This window comes from Oncorhynchus nerka, linkage group LG28 (genome assembly GCF_034236695.1).
Source record: "Oncorhynchus nerka isolate Pitt River linkage group LG28, Oner_Uvic_2.0, whole genome shotgun sequence".
In the NCBI taxonomy this organism is placed as follows: domain Eukaryota; kingdom Metazoa; phylum Chordata; class Actinopteri; order Salmoniformes; family Salmonidae; genus Oncorhynchus; species Oncorhynchus nerka.
The window spans coordinates 54,939,573-54,949,708 of NC_088423.1; the positions used below are offsets into that span (position 1 = coordinate 54,939,573).

Below are 10,136 nucleotides of genomic sequence, written 5' to 3' on the forward strand. Positions count from 1 at the left end.
TGCCTTGTAAAAATCCGACGGTGAGTGGGTCCCCCACCTCTACCATCTGTCCATTTGGCCAACGTGCAATTATTGGATAATAAACTGGATGAGCTCCGATCAAGACTATCCTACCAACGGGACATTAAAAACTGTAAAATCTTAGTCGTGGCTGAACGACGACATGGACAACATACAGCTGCCTCCGGTAACACAAGGGGTGACTGCCTGTGTCTAGTTGTCAATAACAGCTGGTGCATGAAATCTAATATTAATTAAGTCTCAAGGTTTTGCTCGCCTGAGGTAGTCTCGTGATAAGCTGTAGACCACACTATTTACCAATAGTTTATCTACTATTTACCATAACAAACTGTTACGAGAATTTTCAATCCCAATGATAATAACTGACAATCAATAGCTCTGACCAATCCCCGAGATCTGTAAGACCATGGGTTTAATAATAATTTGTCAAAGACTCAGTTTATGCAAAAAGATAGTACAGTTTATTCAGAGAACATTCTAAAGTCCATTATACAAAGACATCCATTCCATAGCTGTGCACATACTTCCACAAAAACAGTATGTATCCTACGCACATACTTCCACACAAACAGTAGGTGAGTTTTATCTCCATAGTTCTCACCACTGTGTATCCCTGCCCAGCCGACAGTTCCATTCCCTCGAGATTAGGGAAACCTTGAAGTACTCCCTTTGCTCTCATAGGTTCCTCAGAGGCCTAGCCAGGTCGGTAGAAACAGTTTTAATTGTTCTTCGGTATTTTCCTAGGCACCCACACACAAGTTAAAATCCTAAGCAACACCTTGCTCAGACAGTCTGTGTTTTTCCACTATACAGATACATTGTTTTACCTAATTCCGATAAAACTACACACATCAGATTATAATTTTATGATTCTAATCAATTTCATACAGTTATAAGGTTTCAGAGTGGAATTATTTTATCATTATCGTTCAACCTATGCTGGCACTAAGACCACACTCAACGAGCTGTATAAGGCAATAAACAAGAAAATTCTCATCCAGAAGTGGCGCTCCTAGTGGCCGGGGACTTTAATGCATGCAAACTTAAATCTGTTTCACCTAATTTCTACCAGCATGTTACATGTGTAGCCAGAGGGAAAAAAAACTCTAGACCACCTTTACTCCACACAGACTCATACAAAGCTCACCCTCGCCCTCCATTTGGAAAATCTGACCATAACTCTATTCTCCTCACTTGTGCTTACAAGCAAAAACTAAAGCAGGAAGTAACAGTGACTCACTCAATACGGAAGTGGTCAGATGCTAAACTACAGGACTGTTTTGCTAGAACAGACTGGAATATGTTCCTGGGATTCTTCCGATGGCATTGAGTACACCACATCTGTCATTGGCTTCATTAATAAGTGCATCGACAACGTCGTCCCCACAGTGACTGTACGTACATACCCCAACCAGAAGCCATGGATTACAGTCAACATCCGCAGTGAGATAGAAGGTAGAGCTGCCACTTTTAAAGAGTGGGACTCTAACCTGGACACTTTATTTATTTCACCTTTATTTAACCAGGAGTCTAGTTGAGAACAAGTTCTCATTTACAACTGCGACTTGGCCAAGATTAAGCAAAGCAGTGTGACACAAACAACAGAGTTACACATGGAATAAACAAACAGTCTATATACAGTGTGTGCATATGAGGTAGGATAAAGGAGGTAAGGCAATGAATGGGCCGTAGTGGTGCAATAATTACAATATAGCAATTAAACACTGGAGTGATAGATGTGCAGAGGATGAATGTGCAAGTAGAGCTAGTGGGGTGCAAACGAGCAAAATAAATAACAGTATGGGGATAAGGTAGTTGGATGGGCTATTTACAGATGGGCTATGTGCAGGCATCTGTGAGCTGCTCTGACTTCTGGTGCTTATAGTTAGTGAGGGAGATATGGGTCTCCAGCTTCAGTGATTTTTGCCGTTCATTCCAGTCATTGGCAGCAGAGACCTGGAAGGAAAGGCGGCCAAAGGAGGAGTTTGCTTTGGGGTTGACCAGTGAAATATACCTGCTGGAGCGCGTGCTACGGGTGGGTGCTGCTATGGTGATCAGTGAGCTGAGATAAGGTGGGGCTTTATCTAGCAAAAACTTATAGATGACCTGGAGCTAGTGGGTCTGGTGATGAATATGAAGCGAGGGCCAGCCAACGAGAGCATACAGGTTGCAGTGGTGGGTATTAGATGTGGCTTTGGTTACAAAACGGATGGCACTGTGATATACTGCATCAAATTTGCTGAGTAGAGTGTTGGAGGCTATTTTGTAAATGACATCGCCGAAGTCAAGGACAGAGTAGTACACACATGAATAAGGATAGTTGCACACTATATGCTCCCTATAATTTTATGGAGTAAACGCCTAGGGAGAATATTTAGGGTGAGCAAGATGATCTTTATATATTTTTTAGATTCTAACAGCCAAACATAAACTAGGACCTTGGATGAAAGCCACTTTTCCTGGCCCCTTGTAAGCAATATGTAGGAAACTCTTCTAAAATAGCTGGAGCCTTCCACATGAGTGCTTACACCTATCAAGTTTATTCAGACATGTACAGACCAAAGGGGGAAAATATCTAGGAGCAGACTAAAGGAGTCAACAAGTACTTAGCAGTCGAACTAAAGCACACAGTGAAAAAACATCTCTTAGGCATGCCTTTTTACAGATCTGGGTTCAAATGTAATTTCAAATACTTTAGTTGTGCTTGACTGACCTTACCTGTTGCAATGAACATGTATAGAAAAGTCCCCAAAGTGCAAACACCACCCACCTGCCACTCCAGGTAGGCTCAAGGAAAAAATAGATATTTGAAAGATTTTATACCGTATTTTAACCCAGGTCTGCTTTTTAACAATAAGAAAACAACCAAGCTAAATGTTTCTCTTCTGCTCAGGGCGCCACGTCCCATCACTTGGGACAGAACTTCTCGCGGATGTTTGAGATTGTGTTCGAGGACCCCAAGAAGCCAGGTGAAAAGCAGCTGGCCTATCAGAACTCGTGGGGCATCACCACCCGCACCATCGGCGTGCTCACCATGGTCCACGGTGACAACATGGGCCTGGTGCTGCCCCCCAAAGTCGCATGTCTCCAGGTATGTTTTTTTATTTTACCAGGAAATTCTTATTTACAATGATGGAAAAAGGTAAATCATTTAGATTTGTAAAACAACCCTTATAAGAATGAGTCAAGTTGATTCAGTGCCAATTCAAATTGATTTAACTCTGCATCTTTTCCTGCTCCTCTTCTCACCCAGGTGATCATCATCCCATGTGGTATCACGGCCTCCCTGCCCGAGGCTGAGAAAGAGGTTCTCTTGGCCCAGTGTTCCAAGTACCTGGCTCGGCTGCAGAGGGGAGAGATCCGAGTCAAGGCAGACCTCAGAGAAAACTACTCCCCTGGCTGGAAGTTCAACCACTGGGAGCTCAAGGTAAAACCACAACTCCTGGCCATGTTTGGGTCACTTTGTAAGAGCGTGGCTCTAGCAACGCCAGGGTCGTGGGTTCGATTCCCAATGGGGTCGTACACAAAAAAAGAAATCCCCTTTTAGGTGTTTGTAGCCTTGTCATTCAGTGCCTCCTCTACAATGGACCGCACTGGCCGAAATGACTGCCACCGTGAACCTGTAGTCCATGGGCCTCCTGTCCCATCTCCATGGATCCTGTGGATACATTTGTACTACTGACAATTAGATGATTTCAGGGATGAACTTCTCATCAGTCCAATATCAAGTGTCTAATCAAAGGGAAAGGTCTCACTCTATTTCCGTCTCTTTTTCTCTTGCTCATTCCCTCTTGTTCTCTCTATTCCCCTCCCTCTCTCCATCCATCCCTCTAAGGGTGTGCCCATTCGTCTGGAAGTGGGTCCTAAGGACCTGAAGCAGGGTCAGTGTGTGGCCGTGAGGAGAGACACGGGGGAGAAGATCACCCTACCCGAGGCCGACACAGAGAAGAGGCTCACACAGCTACTGGAGGACATCCAGACCAACCTCTTCAAGAGGTAGAATGCATGTACATTCACGCACTCGTACAAGTGTGGAGACGCACACTTTCGAAAATCAAGGCCAACCTCTAGGTAACACACACACACACACACACGTTATAAGAATTATCAGCATATACACATGCTTCACACACATACAGTTGAAGTCAGAAGTATACATACACTTAGATTGGAGTCATTAAAACTCGTTTTCAACAACTCCACAAATTTCTTGTTAAAAAACTATAGTTTTGGCAAGTCTGTTAGGACATCTACTTTGTGCACGACACAAGTCATTTTTCCAACAATTGTTTACATACAGATTATTTCACTTATAATTCACTGTAATCACAATTCCAGTGGGTCAGAAGTTGACTGTGCCTTTAAACAGCTTGGAAAATTCTGATAGGCTAATTGACATCATTTGAGTCAATTGGAGGTGTACCTGAGAATGTATTTCAAGGTCTACCTTCAAACTCAGTACCTCTTTGCTCGACATCATGGGAAAATCAAAAGAAATCAGCCAAGACCTCAGGGAAAAAAATTGTAGACCTCCAAGTCTGGTTCATCCTTGGGAGCAATTTCCTAATCCCTGAAGGTACCACGTTCATCTGTACAAACAATAGTACACAAGTACAAACACCATGGGACCACGCAGCTGTCATACCGCTCAGGAAGGAGACGCGTTCTGTTTCCTAGAGATGGACGTACTTTGGTGTGAAAAGTGGAAATCCATCCCAGAACAACAGCAAAGGACCTTGTGAAGATGCCTTTTCAGCAATGCCTTTTCCAGAATGATGGACCACCTTACCATAAGGCAAAAGTGATAACTAAGTGGCTCGGGGAACAAAACATCGATATTTTGGGTCCATGGCCAGGAAACTCACCAGACCTTAATCCCATTGAGAACTTGTGGTCATTCCTCAAGATGCGGGTGGACAAACAAAACCCCACAAATTCTGACAATCTCCAAGCATTGATTATGCAAGAATGGGCTGCCATCAGTCAATGTGGCCCAGAAGTTAATTGACAGCATGCCAGGGTGGATTGCAGAGGTCTTGAAAATGAAGGGTCAACACTGCAAATATTGACTCTTTGCTTCAACTTCATGTAATTGGCAATAAAAGCCTTTGGCACTTATGAAATGCCTGTAATTATTCTTCAGTATTTCATAGTAACATCTGACAAAAATATCTAAAGACACTGAAGCAGCAAACTTTGTGGAAATTAATGTGTCATTCTCAACTTTTGGCCACGACTGTACATGCTCTCTGTTTTGCGCTCTTTATGTGCGTCTCTCTCGGTCTCTGTGTATCTCTCTCAGCTACTGCACTGGGGCTAATGTACACCACACACACACACACACACACACGTGTGACCTGTCGAATACTGGACTAATATCAAATATTTCTGTGTCGCAGGGCATCAGACGATTTGAACAAGCACATGGTGGTAGCAGACTCTATGGAACAGTTCCAGAAAGACCTGGACCAGGGCATGGTGAGTTACACTGTTTATCTGTTATATATGTTGAACCTACATCAGAGATGAAGTCTTCATGGCCTGTGTGGTACAGCGGTTACAGCCGCTCACCCCGGAACACATGTAAGCCAGAGTCTTCATAGGTTCGTATCCGGCCCACTGCCCTTTGACTCACCCTTCCCTGTATATCATTTACATTTACATTTCACATTGTACTATCTCTTCAATAAAGCTAAAGAAAACTGACAGGAGTGGGGGAAAAAATATATAAAGTAGGGGCAGTCCCACTCCTGTCAGTTTTCTTCACTAATACAAACACACTGACCATTTTTATTTTTTGGGGGGGGATGTCCACAGATTGTCCAGATCCCCTTCTGTGGAGAAATCGAGTGTGAAGACTGGATCAAGAAGACCACTGCCAAGTACGTATCTCTCAATGACCGTGATGCATATATACGTACATTGGGGAGAACAAATATTTGATACACTGACGATTTTGCAGGTTTTCCTACTTACAAAGCATGTAGAAGTCTGTAATTTTTATCATAGGTACACTTCAACTGTGAGAGATGAATGTAAAACAAAAACCCAGAAAATCACATTGTATGATTTTCAAGTAATGAATTTGCATTTTATTGCATGACATAAGTATTTGATACATCAGAAAAGCAGAACTTAATATTTGGTACAGAAACCTTTGTTTGCAATTACAGAGATCATACGTTTCCTGTAGTTCTTGACCAGGTTTGCACACACTGCAGCAGGGATTTTGGCCCACTCCTCCATACGGATCTTCTCCAGGTCCTTCAGGTTTCGGGGCTGTCGCTGGGCAATACGGACTTTCAGCTCCCTCCAAAGATGTTCTATTGGGTTCAGGTCTGGAGACTGGCTAGGCCACTCCAGGACCTTGACGCTTCTTACAGAGCCACTCCTTAGTTGCCCTGGCTGTGTGTTTCGGGTTGTTGTCATGCTGGAAGACCCAGCCACGACCCATCTTCAATGCTCTTACTGAGGGAAGGAGGTTGTTGGCCAAGATCTCGCGATACATGGCCCCATCCCTCCTCCCCTCAATACGGTGCAGTCGTCCTGTCCCCTTTGCAGAAAAGCATCCCCAAAGAATGATGTTTTCACCTCCATGCTTCACAGTTGGGATGGTGTTTTTGGGGTTGTACTCATCCTTCTTCCTCCAAACACGGCGAGTGGCGTTTAGACCAAAAAGCTCTATTTTTGTCTCATCAGACCACATGACCTTCTCCCATTCCTCCTCTGGATCATCCAGATGGTCATTGGCAAACTTCAGATGGGCCTGGACATGCGCTGGCTTGAGCAGGGGGACATTGCGTGCGCTGCAGGATTTTAATCCATGACGGCGTAGTGTGTTACTAATGGTTTTCTTTGAGACTGTGGTCTGGAGCTGAGACCCAGCTCTCTTCAGGTCATTGACCAGGTCCTGCCGTGTAGTTCAAGATCATTGATGCCCCACGAGGTGAGATCTTGCATGGAGCCCCAGACCGAGGGTGATTGACCGTCATCTTGAACTACTTACATTTTCTAATAATTGCGCCAACAGTTGTTGCCTTCTCACCAAGCTGCTTGCCTATTGTCCTGTAGCCCATCCCAGCCTTGTGCAGGTCTACAATTTTATCCCTGATGTCCTTACACAGCTCTCTGGTCTTGGCCATTGTGGAGAGGCTGGAGTCTGTTTGATTGAGTGTGTGGACAGGTGTCTTTAATACAGGTAATGAGTTCAAACAGGTGCAGTTAATACAGGTAATGAGTGGAGAACAGGGGGCTTCTTAAAGAAAAACTAACAGGTCTGTGAGAGCCAGAATTCTTACTGGTTGGTAGGTGATCAAATACTTATGTCATGCAATAAAATGCAAATTAATTACTTAAAAATCATACAATGTGATTTTCTGGATTTTTGTTTTAGATTCCGTCTCTCACAGTTGAAGTTTACCTATGATAAAAAATTACAGACCTCTACATGCTTTGTAAATAGGAAACACTGCTGATTTTGCAGGTTATCATATACTTGTTCTCCTCGCTGTACATGTGTATAACAAGTCTTGCAATTCTTTATAATCGCATCAATATGCATTATCGTCTCTTAGTGAAGTGTTAGCAAATGTAGAATGAAGCTCAATACATCTGTCAACTCCCTATCCTGTCTCTTTGTCCCCCCTCTCCAGGGACCAGGATCAGGAGCCCGGTGCCCCCTCCATGGGTGCAAAGAGCCTGTGTATCCCCTTCAAGCCCCTCAAGCCCCTGCAGCCGGGCCAGATGTGCGTCAGCGGCAAGGAGGCCGCCCAGTACTACACTCTGTTTGGCCGTAGCTACTAAATACACACCTGAAGGGTGTATCTCAATCGTCTGAAATGGCTTCCTCTCCTCGTCACTTCTCCTTTGTCTGGGAAATGTGAAGAACAAGATTGTTGAAAACCAAGAAATTCTCTGAGTGTTTCCCCCTATCATGCTCTTTTGAATGAGCAGAGATGAAGTCACTTCAGACTATTGAGATATACCGAGTCAACACCCCATAGTGTGTTCCCTTTCTTTCAGCCCTTAACCATGTTGCAATGGTGGCCCAACCCCTTGAAAGTGACTAAAGAAAGGCACTCTCCGTAATCAACTATTATCTCCCCACTTGCCCCAAATGTAACACAAAAAGCATGTTTTTTTTTACCGGGTGACAGTCTTGTCCCTTTCTCCCTCCCACCCTAACTTATCTCAGGACCTTTTACAGGTATAAAAGATGTCCTTGTACTCAGGCAAGATGTTTTAGTACCTCCCCACTAACTGAACTGACATTGACCCCTCTCTGTCATAGCAATTGGGAGTGGTGAGGGTTGTTTCCTGGAGATTTTCGACTCGTTATTCCGGTGTACCAACTCATAGGAATACTCATAGCCCCTCTAGTAATTTAATAGGATCTATGTCATAAACAGCCCTCAAAGCTCCAGAATGTGGTTAAAATAGCAGCCATAGAAGCAGTAATGAGGTCAATGGATCTCAACCAAAACAATGGAAATGCGTAGGGAAAAGATCCCAACTCTTCTCATTGCCCCCCAGCAAAATGTTCCTTCTTTTAGGCTGCTATTGTGTATTTCACACTGTTGAGGTAAAACAAATATTAATAATCAACTGGATTTCAGTTAAAAACAATTGACTACCACCACCGATTTCTCTATGCTAGCTGTGCTACCAGCTTATACGAACGGGAGGTAGCATTTAGCAGTTACTTCTTCTAAACCTGAAAAGGAACTACTTCTAAATGTTATGCAGCGTAAACATCCAAATATATCCAAATCTGCCTTTTCGTAACCACATTGTGGGCCTGCTACAATACATCAATAATGAGGGATTTGATGAATATCCACTTTGTTCGATCAGATTTGAAGGTGCTCCCCCACGGTCTGCGTTCCATTGACCTCTTTACCCCATCTATATTGGTCAGGGAGAAATCCAAACCAGTCTAATTGAAATTGATGGCAGTAGAGGCATAATCCTGATTTTTCTTATGCAGGAAAATAAAAGTAAGGCATTTGATTTCAGAAATTGTGTATTAGAATTGTGAACTTAAAATATTGTAATATAATTATAAGTATAGTTTTTATACGGGTTTATTGTGAATGCTGTGTATAAATAGCCTCTAAAAACAGGGCTGTCCAACTATTCCTGGAGAGCCACCCTCCTGTAGGTTTTTGCTCCAACCCCAGTTGTAACTAAAAGGATTCAGCTTATCAACCAGCTAATTATTTGAATCAGTTGCGCTAGATTAGGGTTGGAGTGAAAACCTACTGGACAGTAGCGCTCCGGAAACATGGTTGGCGAGCCCTGCTCTATAATATATATGGAAAAAGACCATAAATGTCTGCATTTTTGTTTTCTTGGAAAGCTGTGAGTGTTTATTATATGATACAATGTCAATACTTGTTGCATTTACAACTTTGTTTAAGTACTATCATCAACTGATTTGAGACATGCTGTGGATTGATGGCATTGTTTGAATGGAATGTTGTCATATTGGCAGTTAATTTGAAAAATGTATTGAATCATTCCTCTGAAGCTGGCTACCTAACAAACATACAGTGCAGATACATTCTTCAAATTCATTATTTTACACTATCACAGCACTGGCGAACCATGGTTGACCACCTCCCTGACCAAAATGGCTGACCTTTGTTCCACCATAAGAAGGTTCATGTCCATACTAGCATCCTCATTCTATTGGAATATGTACTATGACATACCTGTACTGTAATCTTTGATTTACTCCAACTCATGCAATTGTGGAACTTGTCTATAATAATAAAGGGAATTTCCACTGTATAGTTTCAGGTGATTTCTGTTGGGGAGATGCGTTATCATTTGAGTGCTTCTTTATCTGTAAATTATGGTCACTTTATATGAAAATGTGTGGATTCTTGTCCAAACAGGTGCACATCATTGTTCTATGGTCAGTGTGGAAAAGTGAAACTCCACTTTCCCAGAGATCATGTAAAATGGCGCCGGACGAAATGGCAGCAGTTTTACGGGCGCCCAACCAATTGTGCTATTATGTTTTTTTCGTGTTATTTGTAACTTATTTTGTACATAATGTTTCTGCAACTATATCTTACTGCGAAAAAGAGCTGGATATTAGGACAGCGATT

General features: G+C 42.9%; 1 protein-coding gene and 1 non-coding gene across 4 annotated transcripts in view; both read left to right on the plus strand.

The window, feature by feature from the left end:
- LOC115102809 (bifunctional glutamate/proline--tRNA ligase-like) overlaps nucleotides 1-9,811 on the plus strand; it is a 61,606-nt gene extending 51,795 nt beyond the window's left edge. For 2 of the 3 annotated variants that reach the window (XM_065012886.1, XM_029623119.2), the window contains exons 29-34: nucleotides 2,915-3,112; nucleotides 3,275-3,448; nucleotides 3,857-4,017; nucleotides 5,421-5,499; nucleotides 5,839-5,903; nucleotides 7,674-9,811. In XM_065012886.1, coding sequence (XP_064868958.1) covers nucleotides 2,915-3,112; nucleotides 3,275-3,448; nucleotides 3,857-4,017; nucleotides 5,421-5,499; nucleotides 5,839-5,903; nucleotides 7,674-7,824 — 828 coding nt within the window. In that variant the 3' untranslated portion in view covers nucleotides 7,825-9,811. Of the gene's footprint in view, nucleotides 1-2,914; nucleotides 3,113-3,274; nucleotides 3,449-3,856; nucleotides 4,093-5,420; nucleotides 5,500-5,838; nucleotides 5,904-7,673 lie in introns of those variants that run through there. The other variant, XR_010461710.1, reaches the window with a different exon arrangement.
- On the plus strand, nucleotides 3,574-3,708 carry LOC115103416 (small nucleolar RNA SNORA5). The gene has a single exon (XR_003859596.1). It is a non-coding gene; the product is annotated as a small nucleolar RNA SNORA5 (small nucleolar RNA).
- Nucleotides 9,812-10,136: the final 325 nt, after the last annotated feature.